At 38.7% G+C, this 16,643-nt stretch overlaps 1 protein-coding gene across 4 annotated transcripts in view; it reads right to left on the bottom strand.

Moving 5' to 3' along the window:
- Positions 1 to 16,643, bottom strand: part of LOC126236408 (protein N-terminal asparagine amidohydrolase-like) — a 134,338-nt gene that overhangs the window by 92,546 nt on the left and 25,149 nt on the right. For 3 of the 4 annotated variants that reach the window (XM_049945702.1, XM_049945703.1, XM_049945704.1), the window contains one exon: positions 2,515 to 2,782. In XM_049945702.1, the coding sequence (XP_049801659.1) occupies positions 2,515 to 2,701 (187 nt within the window). In that variant the 5' untranslated portion in view covers positions 2,702 to 2,782. Of the gene's footprint in view, positions 1 to 2,514; positions 2,783 to 9,291; positions 9,312 to 16,643 lie in introns of those variants that run through there. The other variant, XM_049945705.1, reaches the window with a different exon arrangement.

Below are 16,643 nucleotides of genomic sequence, written 5' to 3'. Positions count from 1 at the left end.
CAGACCACTGGATTAAGAGTGATATGTTCAGGTTGCAGAAAGTAAACTCTATGGCTGAGTGTGTTCCATGGGCCATACTGAAACGTGTTGCAGCTTCAGTATTAAGTAGGTAGATTTCCTGTTAGGAAATTAATTGCTCTATTACTTGGCCCCTTCTAGTTGTGGTTTGGCCGTCCTACAGAGGAGTTTGGGCACTGACGTCTCCCAGTAGGAGGAAGAATGAAGGCAGTTGGTCCACTAGCTCCATCAGTTGGTGTACTAGCTCAATAAGATATTACATACTGTTATCCTAACTGACAGACAGAAATGAACAGTACAGCTTCTAATGCAGTGGTTAGTGGCACTTGACTGCACTTGGGTGACTATTCCAATTTTTCCATATGTCCAGGGTCATTCACATTCTGGGTGGTCCACTAGCTATGTTTACGCTTTTGTGAAAGTATTCTGAATTTGCTTGTTGGCTCTTGGTCTTTGAATGGTCTCAAGAAGTGCATTCCATGACAGTATCATAGTTTGCAGTAATTGTATAATGTCCTGTCATGTTCATTTAAATACTCTGGATCAATGTAGTTCTGATATTTTTCTCCAGTTAGGTCTGAAGCAGGTTTTGATTTGTGAGAGATGGTGGTTGGATTCTGTATAACCCTTACAGACTTGTATATTCATAATTCACAGGGAAAATTTTCTAGAGATTGTAGCGATTGCTACACGGTCAATCTGGTATTCATCTCCACAGTTCATTGGTGGTTTTCAGGTGAACATTTTCTGTGGGGGCTTCTTACAGTGTGTGGCTGCTAGTTCAAGGCTGGCCATTCTACATGTATTTATTAGGTACTGTACATTGGAATCTGGCTTCTACTGTGCTGAGAAAAGCCCGAAGACATGTCTGTAATCCTGTTCTCTTTTGATTTATGCAATGAAATTAGGATCTTATGATGGAGCTGAGGGTTCCCTGAGAGTGTGTGTCCAAGTTGTGAACATATCTTTTCAACTTTTTTGTCCAGGTTGATTGTGTTGGGTTGGCAGAGTAGCCAACACCGTGTTACTAGTGGAGGCCGAAATGCACGAGTTTTAGCTCACGCAGGCTGGCGTGAGGAGGGAAGGACTATACTGACGTGATGTCTGGGACATGACAAGGAATTAGAATACAGAAAGCGGACGTAATTAGTTTGATACTTAACTTTAATCCATTAATGATGAGTGTCGCTCTTGATGGTACATGATACACAATATTGTCTGTTCAGAATTCATTCACATTACTGAATATGGCGCCTTGCTAGGTCGTAGCAAATGACGTAGCTGAAGGCTATGCTAAACTATCGTCTCTGCAAATGAGAGCGTATGTAGGCAGTGAACCATCACTAGCAAAGTCGGCTGTACAACTGGGGTGAGTGCTAGGGAGTCTCTCTAGAATAGACCTGCCGTGTGGTGGTGCTCGGTCTGCAATCACTGATAGTGGCGACATGCAGGTCTGACGTATACTAACGGACCACGGCCAATTTAAAGGCTACCACCTAGCAAGTGTGGTGTCTGGCAGTGACACCACAGATTGTTCACCGGAGCATGTGCATTCACTAGCGCATAGGTTTCACTGATACATTTAATTATGAGAAGAAAGGCATATTCTGAAGACAATGTGAAATCTATCACTGAGCATTGAATCCTATTACACACCATGAATGCAACAGTACACTTAGTTAAATGACTATTATTGTGTCTAACTGCAGGTTTCCCTTTGCATATGTGATATTGCCCTGAATTAAGAAATTTATAATCATGAAAACATATTTCTTGTGCTGCAAGGAATAAGTGTTGTTATTAATATTACTGCTTACATCAAAGCAAGTAGCTGAAACAAGGAATGCCATGAGTTCAGTTTTCCCATCTTACTTAAAACAATGCTAAGGAATTAAGGGTCCACCTTAAAATATATTCATCTATTCACAGTCTCTGCTGCTTTATTTTTTAGATAACTTCAATATTTTTATTAAAAACCTGTTATTGCAAGTGTTAACCAAAACCTGCACGTATAGCATTGCATGCTCTATATACTTGCTTCCACGACAGGAAGGTAGCCAAACACTGAACAGTCTTACATGCCAGAGAAATACACAACATAATCTCATACAAGTGACAGCCTCAGTTTGGCTTGTATGAGGTATTCCACACCAACTTACAAACATGATGGATTGGTTCCATATTTATCTTGAAAACACGAAAAACAACAATTAAAATAATAAAACTATAGAACATAATTTGCATGTTTCACAAATAGATATCATGCATACAGTTTCCTCCATGTAAATGCTATGGTGAGATTGTGGGCATCTTCCGACAGAAATCATTGCTACAGTCTGTAATATGTAAAGACATCAGTATTTCAAGTCAACACAAACAGAGCAAGAGCATTAGTTACCTGATATCAAACAACAGTTTCACAACTCATTTAACCTAGTTATTTGTAAAGGAAGCTGCTCATATGAATACAGTAAAATTGCAAAAAACTGGACTTACAGTCATTAGGCTCAGTGACAGCAAGCTCTCCCTGGTGAACATAGAGTAGTCCATGTGGTCCTACAGTTTTTGTTGGAATCTCTAAAAACTTCTCTGACTGTTCTCTTATCTCAGGATTAGTCTGTAGAAATGCATGTAAGTTAGGCGGAGGTGCATTTTGTACAACTCCATTGAACACAAGTACCATATTTGCATTAAGTAATGAATAACAAAAAGGAGAAGTTTTTCCAGGTTAAAAATCTGTAATCGCACTGAATCACTGCAGCATCTGCAAAAGAAATATAATACAAATATTAGCTTCATCAATAAATAAGAAGCTGGAGTAAACACGACAAATCACATAATCACCTACTGAAAGGCAGAAGTAAGTGAACGATGAATTCAGTGCCAGTACCATAATCTGTCTGCAAAAAACGGACACACAAGCCCTTTACAAAAGTCACTATAGTTACCAAATAATTGTTTATTTACACAAGTATCTGTGTAGCTCAGAGGGTAAGACACAGGCTACAAATCAAAATATCTGGGGTTTGATCCCTGTCAGTCCTAGGATTTTTTCTAACACTTGTCACTTTCTTCACCTCTGGCAATGATTTGTTAATGTGACAAGTGACACACTGCAACATGATTGAGAATCACTAGAGTAATGCCTTGTGCAGTACATTAGCATGCGGACCAACTTTTATGTTATGTAAATATTTACTTACTAACCTGCCTTGAATTGCATAAAACTTGGTGTAGCTATTTACAACCAAGCATTAAAGGTGATGGTAGGGAGAGGGGGGGTTACACTGCTTAGGAGGGAATACCAGTAGCCCTCAGTCTGTTCACAAATGGGGCCATCAGATAAACAGAACTATTCAATCAAATGGGTGCACAAATGTAATTCCTCTCGCAGTTTGACTAACACATGTCACTATCAGGGCTCTGATTTTCTTAAATTTACCGTAAAATGAGATTTATCTTATAATGCTTCCATAGTTATTTTTAGTCAGCCATTTAGTTCCAAGAAAAGCACTAAGACCCCTTGTGACACCCTTAATGTGTTTTCCTGCCATGTGGCTATAAAATCTTATCACCTAGTATGAATAAAGACATATGGAGGATTAATATTCTGCAATAGATAACTTTCAATAAAGGATACTGCAGCAGAGGGAAAATTTATTTACTATAACTTCAGAGTTTGTTTACACAGGCTTTGTATAAACAGAGTGAACACTCCCAGAAGTAAAAATGAAACAAAAATTAATGCTTTACAGTTTGTCATTGGTACTCTAACCTCTTTACATCAGATGATGAAATTCCAAAAGTTGTTCTTCATTCACAAGTCAGAAAATGAGGTGACTTTAAGTACACTTAATTAAAATACTTATATCTTACTGATAAAAAATTACACTAGTCACTGATGAAATACAGTAATGTTAATTTATAAAATTCCAACTGACACACAGGTATCTGATGATAAATAGTGTTGTATACATGGCTCAAGAGGTATGCAACAATACCATGAGAGGCTGCCACCACACCCCAGGTGCCTTCTCTGTTTAGAGCAACCATCTCTAGATGGTGCTTGCCAACAGGGACTATCTTTCTGGTTCCACCTCACATCCCTCGGGATGTCATATTCATCCACCAATAGTGTTGCTTATCACCAGAGACAGCACTGTTAACAATGGACTGCTTTGCTTCTGCCTAGTACTGGCATGCATGGAGATCCTTTCGCCAACAGGCACAAAAGTCAACACACCGCGGATGCCCTCTCAGTTCTGCATTCCAGCCATTCCAACAATAGCAGGATTTCCTGCAACTGCTCAAATGGCTCTGAGCATAATGGGACTTAACATCTGAGGCCATCAGTCCCCTAGAACTTAGAACTACTTAAACCTAACTAACCTAAGGACATCACACACATCCATGCCCGAGGCAGGATTCAAACCTGCGACCGTAGTGGTCGCGCAGTTCCAGACTGAAGCGCCTAGAATGGTTCGGCCACAACGGCTGGCCCTGCAACTGCTCTACTGAGCACAGTTCCATGAGTTCCATTCTGAAGACTACAGTTCCAATTTAGCACTTGTTATTTACAGAGTAAGACAAGTGTCTGCATAAGTGCTTTCTGTCATAGTGCCTAAATCAAAGACTTTCAAGACACTGCAAAGTTATCTACATCTCATTGTATTACGTATACAGTGTCAAGTGCCACACATCAAAATGTTACCAAAGTTGAATACAATTTTGTATCATAACTATTAATAAATGTTATTGGCTAATATAACAACAACAAAAAATCAATTATTGATAATATAATGTAAATGGATAGATAAAAAAATCTACTCAGCAAGTGGTGGCAGGGGGACACAGACACACAAAAGGATTTAACTTTTACAAGCTTTCGGAGTCAGTGGCTCCTTCTTCTGGCAGAAGAGCTGAAGGGGAAGGAAGAGCGGTGATGGAAATGACAGGGGAGGTTAAGGGAAAAATCACACTACACATGACTGAGAAACTCTCTGAATTCTAGAGTCTGTACCAAGTGACTGATGATAATTCATTTTAATATTCTCCTACACACTGGCAGCTACTACACAGTTGTAATTATTTGGGTTGATGCAATCCTCCCCTAGTTTCAGAAGAGCTGCCATGCCTGCTTCCCTCCTTGAATCAGAGTAATGAATGGCAAACCATCATCCATTGAAAATCATGACAATGTAGTCCATACATGCAGGATTTGAGTGCCTAACATCTCCTAGCGAACCTTATCTGGCCCTGGTACTGTCCTGTGAGCTACAGGTAAGGCAATCTCTAATTCCCTTGTACACAAGAGTGAGAGTTGACCTATTCAGTTGTTAGTCGCATTAATGGCCAGCAGTTACTTACCTGTTAATCCACATTTGTGTTTTGTTTTGGGACCAGACTGCCATTCCATGTTATTTGATTGAAATATTTACTTATTATTTAAACTACAGCTTATGTGGTTCGCATAGGTCCACTGTCTTATGTGCCTATTTCAGTGCATGTTTTAACTTTCCTATTAATCCTCTTGACAGACTCTTTGTTGATGATTTGAAATGGTTAACAGATTGCAAGAATTCCTGGCATAACTGCTTTCTCCTCTCTCTGATCATGTGTCTAGTGTTTGCTCTGACATTTTGAAAATTGCAAGATTGCCAGAAGATTGTACACAATGGAATTATCATAGAGCTGTCTGCCTGCCACTGGTGGCTGACTAGCACTTTTTACTTCACCATGGGATAAGGTGCCTACCAGGTTTAAGAAGCAACTTCGAAATGGGCACATTGGCAGCTCTGTGGACAACATTGGTGACAAGTACTACCATGTCTTTGTTATTCATTTGGAATTCAAATAAAGCAATTTTGCAGTAAAGTATCTGTTAAGGAAGCTTGGTGGTTGGTGTCGATGTGTCTGGAAGATGGATCCAAATGGGAAAATTATCCTTAAAGTGCAAATTCTTTATAACTTCTCAAAGAACAGTACTAGCTAGCACAGGTGAGCAAAATGAGAGGACAATGGGTGAAGATGATCCAGTTGCAACACTGAAGTGTATCACGTTTGCTGCATTAAGGAGGGAGATAATGTTCGATGAGACAAATGTCTACCTGGCTTCTGGCACATATGTTCGTAAAGACCCACTGCATGTGAAGTGCGATGAATCTACACAGGGGAAGAAGGGGTAGGGGAGTTCATGGGTGAGGTTCTTAAGGATGTTATATCAACAGGATAATGAAGTGGAGAATACAGGGAACAAACAGTTAATTTCAGTGGTGTGAATACTTGAAAAGACATAACTTAGAGAAGAGTGGTTAGGGTAACAGGTACAGAATGGTATGTGTCCTTACAGACAGGTTTGCCAACAACATCCGAAATATGAATAAAATTAAAGAAACGGTTATCAGATGGTTTAAAATGAGTGTCTTGTTTAAGCAGACACAGAAGCCTATCTTATGCCAGAAGCTCTAGTTAACCCATATGTGTTCTTAGACAATTCACACCTCATTCCAGTATAGGCACCATTTATTTCAACTAATTTTCTTTCCTTTATCTTTCTTCTTTGATATTAATTCTGAAATAACATTTGAAATGTAGGAGGTGTTTCCAAGTCATAAGTATGTTTCTATTTGCATGGCTGATTCAGCATCATAATGTATACTTGCATTCTCCTATCTTATATTTTCAAGGGCACTTTTTTATTTTTCAGGATGTTTGTTTCGGTTATTCAGTTTGCTTGGGAGAATTGTATCACATTGTGCCTCTGGCCCTGCTTTGGATGTCTTCTATTGATATTGGTTTGGAGGTAGCTTCAAACTTTTAACCATCAGCACTGTTGAATACACACTAACCCATTAGGACCTGAATTTATTTTTACTTGATTTTTTATTTATTTATTCATTCATTACTGTCTCTACAGGGCATAAGTTACACAACATAATTGTTTTTACAAAAGTCATTACCACTTTTAGCGAGATATTCGATGTTACCATATGGCAATGGTAGCTGCTTTTACTACCTAAATTTATATGAATTGCAGCTTCAACACTAAAAGTTCTTATTACACATACAACTTCTGTGTAAATTTATTATAAACTTTTGATCATACAATTGATATTTTATAACACAATACAAATCGTAACAATACACGGCTAAAAGAATCAGATACTTCAACCTAGCATTACTGTACACGAAACAGAATAAGACAATCTATACACAAACTCACATTACACTTGGAACACATTATTCCACAATGCATTTATAGTTCTTGTGAGCACACCTCTTCTTCTTCTTTCCTTTTCTCTGTTGCACGAGGTGCTCGGTTCTAACAAATCTAATTGAATCTGATATATGACTATCAGAAAATGCCCTTGATGCAGATCTTCCAGCTGCTTTGGGTAAAGCTTGGCATTTCTGCAAGTACGCTGCTGCTACATCGCCCTTGAATTCCAGCTGAGAAATACTTTGGTTTCTTCCTTTATTACACAAAATTCAACTTTTCTGTATGGTGACAGCTAACATCCATGCAAAGATAGACCAGTACCATTTATTGTTTCTCATTCCAATAAGGTTGCACACTAGATTCTTATCCATCTAATCAGCACCTCCCATGCATGTATTATATTTGGCTACCAATTTTGGTCTGGGAATCATTATATTTCACTTTTTTGGTTGCAAAAATCTCCTAACTTGGTCAACTTCTTGAGCATCACATGAAGATGAGATCATTGTGACAACTGCATTGTCCAGCCACTGCACATACAATAACCTTGCATTCTTCTCTATTGCTGTATCAAAATGTCAGCGATCTTTCTTGGAAAATGATTTTTTGTTTTCCAGTGGACATTCTTTTGGAAGTCTGTTTTCTGTGATTGTGCTGATGGCAGAGTATCCACAGTACTTGAGAAATGAAAACAGAGATGCGCCAGAAAATTGATTGTCCATGTAGAAGATGTAGCAAAGTTTTCTGTTCACTTCAGGAATTTCATCTAATAAAACAAGTAAGGAATCTGTCGACTTGGCAAAAAACTGCTCAGACTGCATTTACTTTAGGACCTTTTCACTGATACAGTCCACAATTTACCAAATATCCATCTTTGATGTTGAGGCTCCAAATCCTATAGCCATATCCAATGGGCTTACCATGGATGAATTGTTTGCATATGTGGCAACCGAAGTACTTCACCACAAATTCATCAGTTACTATTTATGACAGGTGCTCCTTCAACATCCCCATAACTAGATGGATTTTCCGTGCCTTGTCATTTTCATCCATCTTACTGTTACCTGCACAGTGCAGACACCTACATATTTGTAGAAATCTCTCTCTTCTCACAGAGTGAGACACATCCAAGCTTTTCATGTCATCTTCTGAGTCCCATTAGATCCTTTTAGAAGGTAACTGTTGTTGTGGTCTTCGGTCCTGAGACTGGTTTGATGCAGCTCTCCATGCTACTCTATCCTGAGCAAGCTTCATCATCTCCCAGTACCTACTGCAACCTACATTCTTCTGAATCTGTTTATTGTCTTCATCTCTTGGTCTCCCTCTATGATTTTTACCCTCCACGCTGCCCTCCAACACTACACTGGTGATCCTTTGATGCCTCAGAATATGTCCTACCATCCGATCCCTTCGACTAGTCAAGTTGTGCCACAAATTTCTCTTCTTCCCTACTCTATTCAATACCTCCTCATTAGTTATGTGATCTACCCATCTAATCTTCAGCATTCTTCTGTAGCACCACATTTCGAAAGCCTCTATTCTATTCATGTCTAAACTATTTATCATCCACATTTTACTTCCATACATGGCTACATTCCACACAAATACTTTCAGAAATGACTTCCTGACACTTAAATCTATACTCAATGTTAACAAATTTATCTTCTTCAGAAACACTTTCCTTGGCATTGCCAGTCTACATTTTATATCCTGTCTACTTTGACCATCATCAGTTATTTTGCTCCCCAAATAGCAAAATTCCTTTACTACTTTAAGCGTCTATTTTTCCTAATCTAATTCCCTCAGCATCACTTGATTTAATTCGACTACATTCCATTATCCTTGTTTTGCTTTTGTTGATGTTCATCTTATATCCTCCTATAGCCACTAACATACAAAATAGAGACGAAACCCTGTATCTTGCTGCTGTAATTTTTGGATCAGACTGACAATTGAGAAATAATGCATGACACTTTATTTCTTTCACCAAATGATCAATAAAATCCTGGTCAATAAAAAGTTCAAATATATCAATAATCGAAATGTTTTCATACCTCTGGTAGTCAGGTTTTGTAAACATAGAAGAATTCTGAATGCCAAAGTCAGTGCCTTTCTCCCAGCACCACCCATATGTATCTCTATCAGAAAACCAGTCCACAGTATTGCCCAATAATAAGGTAGATATTACTTCAGCTTTGGTACACTTGGATGTTGTGCAGCTGGTTCAGGTACAATTGGATCCTGTGCAGCATTCATTGACTGTGCTGGCGGGTCATGGTCCTCATAATCAACACCGATTCTTTCGTTATTTGGCAACCTTATTTCAACATTACCTCGTAACTGACAGGAGACAGGTTTTCTACTAATCTATAACAATATGGAATAAAATAACAAATCATAAAGTGGTCAGTATCAGTAAATAGACAATTCACAACAAACCAGTGCTATGCCTACTTGCCCACCAAAATCTTCATTTCCTGAATCTTCATTTGGATCTGGCAGCTCAACAAACACAACACCTTCAATATCATTATTATAAAGAATTTCCAGCACCTCAGCAAGCAAGAAACTCTTCCAAAACAAAAAAGGGAAATTTTGTCCTTTTAGTGAGTAAAAGCACCTAGTGTTGCTATATGCACAAATGGCCCAACTCAAAGTAATTTATTTCACAACACGCAATAATTTTCAAAGAATATATATTTGTGTATATATAGCTAACCACACTAAAAAACAAAATCATATTTCATATGTTATTGTGTACAATGTACTAACTCAAAATTATACTCTATTTTTCTTCCTCGTCCAGAAAATGACAAATTCCAACACTGCATATGTCACAACTTTTGAATGTATTGTAAAAAATTGTTGCATTGTAGTGATTTTCACAGTCTTGTGAAATGGAAGCAAGTGCTGATAACTTCTCGTTTCACTGATGTCAAAGAAACAAAGTTTTTTAAAAAGTGTAACAAGCGATGTCAGAAGGTACTGCACGGTGCTAATGGGTTAATCCATATTTGTATGAATGTTGATATGGTTGCACTAACTTTTTATACAGTTTTCTGTAGAGAAAACAGGAGGTTGGTAGGTCTTTATAACCTTTTTACACATTTAGATACAAAATTATATTGATTACTTTAATTTTGTCAATTTTTTTCTCTCCTGAAAACATTGTACAGTTTCTCCTCCAAACTGAGTGGTCACATGAACAATCACCATGGAAAGTGTTCCTGTTCTGTGAGAATCTTTTGTGCATTTCCCATTTGTTGCATTGCTTTAGCACACTAATGCTGCATGACAATATCTCTGGTGACACAAATGTTCTCTGAGTACCGTACCGCATTCATAATGTTACAAAGCAGTACTGGAGAAACCAATGTTCCGGACTTGATTTTAGTGGCCTTCTTCTGTGTCTGCCCCTGTAGCCATGGCTGAAATGTTGGTTTCTCCAGTATAGGTTTTTACTTGAAGAAGCCGTACAATACTCAGGAAACTTGTATGTGAACTGACTCTGGCCGCAAAAGCCTACACAGTTATAACATCTATTGTATTTGTAACAGCTCAAAGTGTTGGGTGCATATGTACATAAAATAGCAATGAAATTACCAAATAATTCTGACTCTGATGAGGTCAGAAAGGGACAAGTTAACCAAAATTTAAAATAAAGGTGGCAGTCTTCCACAGCACACTGTTCACTCTCTTCATCACTTCATCACTTTTATTACAACTTCCACATGACATTACACCCCCCACCCCCACCCCCCCACCCCTCTCTCTCCAGATTTTCCACGTTTCAGCTAAAATAAGCCGATTTTGGTCTCACCACCTTCTTCTCAGCCTATCCACACATTTTCTCCTCAAGGTTTTGTGTTCACATATAGTTGGTTTTCTAATTCGGATCCCAAAGGAACATTGTCATGTCACCAGGTCTTATTAAGCATTTATGTAGGCCCTAAACAGCAAATGAGAGATAGCACACCTCTGCCCAGCTTTGTGGTTTATGTCTATCTCTGATGAAAACTGCTTCCAGTGTCTCTGTTGATTCTGTTATAATTATTAAGGTGGTAATCAATTTGGTAATCATTTGGATCAAGTATCTTTAATAGCTTCTTTTCTATATTATCTCCCACAACTTCATCGTACCAACATGCTTAACTGCTTTTCCCACATCCAAGAAAGACTTCCTGTCTTTTTTTGAGTCACCTTTTTCATTGGAAAAACAATGTCACTACAGGGATGGGCTTTACACATCCCTATTTGTTCCTTAATCAAAATAGCTTCAATAATATTTTCCGGGGTTCAATTTATTATTTTTCATATACTTTGTAAGATAAATTTAAAAGATTGATAATCATGTAACCCCAAGTCATCAGATACTTCATACTTTCTGTATGATTAAAAAAATATATATACATTTTAAGGAATACTGTGCCATTCTTTTTTTGTTCTTTGGCTTTGTCAATTTCTGTTGAATTTTTGTGGTGCCACTCTCTTTCTTTCTCTTTGTAATGGGTATCGTCTAGCATTATCCAAATTTAAAGATATGCCATTCCCTACTGTTCAGAATTTCCTTATGATTACTCAGTGACAATGTAGATAGCAGGACTGTCAGCAGTCTGATACTTCTGCTGACTATCTGATAAATCATTTAAATATGGTAATGGAAATCATTGGTGGAATATAAATGTCAGAGGGACTAAAGGTAATAGTTCACCATACAGCTGAGGCACTGACAGGAAAATAAACACCACAGAGAATATTGCTAGATATCAGATGGCACCTGCTCTCAACCCTTTGCCACATGGATCATATCCTCTGCAAAAAAAACCTCAGTGCAAAACCTGCCCAATGACCCCCCCCCCCCCCCCCCTCAGCACATGCTACTCCAGTCCTGTCACAGGAACCTATGAAAGCAGTCATATCATGCACCAGCTTGGCTGTAGCTCCTTTACAGCATTTTATATGTGCATTTCTGTTGTTCCAAATCAATGGCCACCGCCAAACTGTGACCAACAGCAAAGTTCACCACTCAGTAACACAACACACTGCTGAGTATAACATGCTTGATTTCAATGGCTGCTTCACAGTCCAAGCCATCTAGATCCTTCCCTCCAACACCAGCTTGAATTGTCCCTGCAACACACACTTCAGTCCCATAATCCTCCTTGTCTCAATCTCTTCTAGATATTTCCTCACACCTTTCTCATCCTCAGCCCCATGACATTAAACTCACTCATCTTGGACTTACACCCTCATCTCCACAGTCTCTCTCTTTCCCTGTTGTCCCTCTCCCTCCAATCCACATCACTGTGTGGAGTGCACAATTCCCATGCACCTTTTGCTTCTCCCCCTCAGCCATGATCCACTCCTTCTCAACCCACCCTGCCAGTCCCCACCTGCTTTCTCACCTCATCCACACCATCTGACACAGCCCTTCGCCTCAGGTGATGTGCAGTGCCGGCACAGTTTAGAAGAGCAGGTGTATACATGTGTCTATATTCTATTAGCTATGACAAAGGTTTCATCCAAAAGCTAATAATATTCTCAGTCTTTTTCATGTGCCTATCAATGACTCAATGCCTCAACTATACAGCGAGTTGATGAAACAGTTATGAATGTAGAGAATGTTAGTGATTTTATTATACTCTTTTGGGACTTAAAAAATGCTATTTTGAGTGGAGGGTCTGAATCAGAGGCTCAGACGGTTCTGCGACTGTGTAGGCTGCAGATTCCTCGACTTGCGTCAAAGGGTGGTTGAGTTTCGGGTTCCGATGAATAGATCAGGTGTCCACTTTATGCATGAGGCGGCTACACGGGTAGCAGGGGCTGTGTGGCGTGGACTGGGCGGTTTTTTAGGTTAGAGGGTCTTGGGAAAACACAAGAAGGGCTTCAGTCACAAAGGGTGCAGGCTGAACACAGGAAGAACGCAAATACAGGAACCATTGGTATAACAGTTGTAAATTATCGTAGCTGTGTTGGGAAAGTACCAGAGCTCCAAGCACTAATAGAAAATGCCGGCACAGTTTAGAAGAGCAGGTGTATACATGTGTGTCTATATTCTATTGGCTATGACAAAGGTTTCATCCAAAAGGTAATAATATTCTCAGTCTTTTTCATGTGCCTATCAATGACTCAATGCCTCAACTATACAGCGAGTTGATGAAACAGTTATGAATGTAGAGAATATTAGTGATTTTATTATACTCTTTTGGGACTTATAAAATGCTATTTCTGTTTCTGTTGAACATTCCCCAACAGAATATATACTGGGTTCAAAAATTCTTGCACTGTAAACTTTCAGTTTTATTTGGGATTGTCATAGACTTTCAACTCAAACTGCCAGTGTTTGTGCATGACCCTCCAGATTTAGTATAACTTTGGGATATACAGTCATTCATCTTGAGTGCAGCCCTACTGTGAATGCTGTTTCCAGGCCTGGATAAACTGGTTGAAACTCTTGCATGGTAGAAAGCTGCTTTGTCTTCAGTTGAACGACTGGAAGCTGTTGCAAGCAAATGTGCCAGGTGAACCATCCCAAAAACACACTTGCAATTCTCAAAGTATATATATTGTATACTCTCACACATATTATTCCTCCTCCAGAAAGGACTGTGGTGCAACATGGCCACCCACTTGACTGCATGGGCTGTCAGTTACATGACTAGATACTCTATATGAGGGAAGCAGTGTAAGGGGGAGAGGCCTGGTTCCAACATTCACCCCACCCACTGTGAAGATGAGAGGAGATCTTTGTCCCCTCTCATCCTCATAACAGGTATGCCCCTCTTATTCTGTGGCCCTCCTTACCTTTATAACCTTCCCCAAAGGAAGATCAAATTTCATGCTTAAATTTACCAGTGTATCAGACCCATGGCTGTTAATAAATATACAATCTATGCACAGCTGATTCATTGCCCGTACTGCAAACTGGTGTATGTATATTGCACTGTATGACCAAGCAGAATTTGTTTGAGAGATATTGGTAAAAATCTTCTGACAACAGACTGTTCATCAACATCCCATCTAGTTGTTCACCCAAGAACCAATGACAGAGATGCTTCCTCCCAGTGGAATTCAATACGTTGTTACCATCAAGTTTACAATAATTTTTATCACATATTAGACATCACAGTTAAGATGAGAGGATGATGATGATGATGATGATGATAAGAATGATGACAACAACAGCACGAACACTGCTAATAGTAGCATGAGCCTACATTAGGAGCTTTGCAATTACTTATATCTTTTACAGACTGTTGGCCTTGCTTAGCCTGAGAAGTGACAGATGTGTTATGAGCAGTTAATTGCAAGAAGCCAAAGTGAAAGCAGCAGAAAGATGGAATATTTTGTGGCAATAAATTGAAGTAATTGTGAAAAATCATAACATGAATACAACTACGGAATGATTGATGTACCCAGGAAAAAAGAGCCATAATCACAAAAGTTTACAAGGCTGTCTTTAGCACAAAAAGGGGTGCACAATGCTGCACCAAAAGTTTTGATCATTTATCCAGTGATGTAAAATGTCTGACAGAGAGCAAAGTAAAATTTGAAACCAAACTAAAAACGTTTGTTCTCGACAACTCCTATTCCACAGAAGAATTTCTACTATGATTAAAGGTGGTAAACAGGAATTATTAACTCTCAGATGTATATTTAAAACCACAAAATAAAATAAACTTATACATGTTTGGCATGTAGCCATATTAACAATGTAATTTGTAATGTGAGTGTAAAATGATTCGTTTCAGCCCATTTTCTGACAGTCTTTTTGTTATGGCTATCTGCGACTCAGCATCTCTACTATATGGTGAGTAGTGACTATTCGTTCGTAATATTGTAACTAACAAGATACATGCCTTGTGATAAGAGTAATTTTGTGGCTCATAATACTCAGCTGAAATCACTGTTCAAACAGTTCAGTAACTGCAGCCAATACTATTATTATTATTATTATTATTATTCTTTTTCACTACACTATTAACTGTAGCTGAGCTCCTTATCATGACATCCCACCTGTTGCTTCCCCAATTCGTAACTAAACTAACGTGTTTCAACCTAACCCAGAATTGTGCCTTCCTCTGCAGATCAACATATCGACACAAACTTCATTCCAAAAAAGTACAAAAAGACAATGAAACCATAGCTGTGGCAGTTTAAGGTAACCTTTCATGGTCCAATGTACCATGAATAATTGTGTAGCACATCAAATGGTTTCTACCATGGAGCTTTAAATATGTTGCCTCTTTTCTTGTCTATCATTGGATACCTAAATCTATCTTTCCATAGACTATGCAAAACAGATGCATTGCATGAAAATCTTCCTAGTTATCAGTGACCCTGTTCCAGATTTAACCCTAACAGTTGTCTGTAGCATACAGACAACTGTCAGAGAAGTAAATTGCATAGTTTGATTTCCTATAGAAACCATTGTGATATTACGATCACCTTATGGTGAATATTTTGTATAGCACAGTGTTGGGTTGAAATGAATGTAACTGTCTGTTCTTTTGAAAGACAGCGTGAGCAATTGTCCATGTGGCATGAAGTAAATCATGGGACATTGGTATTACATCGTACACTTAAACTGTTTTCATTCTGTGAAAGAGAGGCGTTTGCTTACATTTGTATGGGATTTCATAAGTAGCTTGTCAATGCCCGATATGAGATAACTCTCAACAGCACTCCCTTCTGGTATGTCTGAAGTTACTTTTATATCTGAAGATTTATCTCCACTGAGAATGTTGTGCTGTGTTCTGTTAGCTAAAAACTCTTCAGTCCAATGACAGAGCTGGTCTAATGTTCCATACACTAAATTTTTTTCATTAGTTGGAAGAGGGGAACTGTACCGGATGTCTTCCAGAAGTCAGTGCTAGTATCCACTGCTTTCTGGGATTTTTGGATGAACAGAGTGAGCTGGTTTCCATACAGTCATTGTTTTTTGAACTCATGTTGACTCCTACAAAGGAGATTTTTAGTCTCCAGAAATCTTATAACATGTGAGCATAAAACATGTTCCAAAATTCTAAAGCAGGCAGACACCTGAGATAAAGGCCTATAGATATGTGACTCTCCTTGAAAACTGAAATGTGTAGTACCTCTTCCCAGGTATTGGAGTGCTTCGCTTCCCCAGCGACCTACAGAATACTGCTATTAGAAGAGGTCCAAGTTCTTTTGCATACTCTATGTAAATCATAATGGCATTCCATCAGGTACAGCAAATTTTTCTCTGTTGAGTGCTTTCAGTTGCTTTTCTATCCCATAATGAGCAGGATGGCACAGTGGTTAGCACACTGGGCTCACGTTTGGGAGGACAGCAGTTTGAATACCCGTCCAGCTACGCAGATTTAGATTATTCATGATTTCCTTGTATCACTTCAGGCAAATACCAGGATGGTTCCTTTGA

This window comes from Schistocerca nitens, chromosome 2 (genome assembly GCF_023898315.1).
Source record: "Schistocerca nitens isolate TAMUIC-IGC-003100 chromosome 2, iqSchNite1.1, whole genome shotgun sequence".
NCBI lineage: Eukaryota > Metazoa > Arthropoda > Insecta > Orthoptera > Acrididae > Schistocerca > Schistocerca nitens.
The sequence above is the reverse complement of the archived record's forward strand: the minus strand, read 5'-3'. Positions and strand labels throughout refer to the sequence as shown.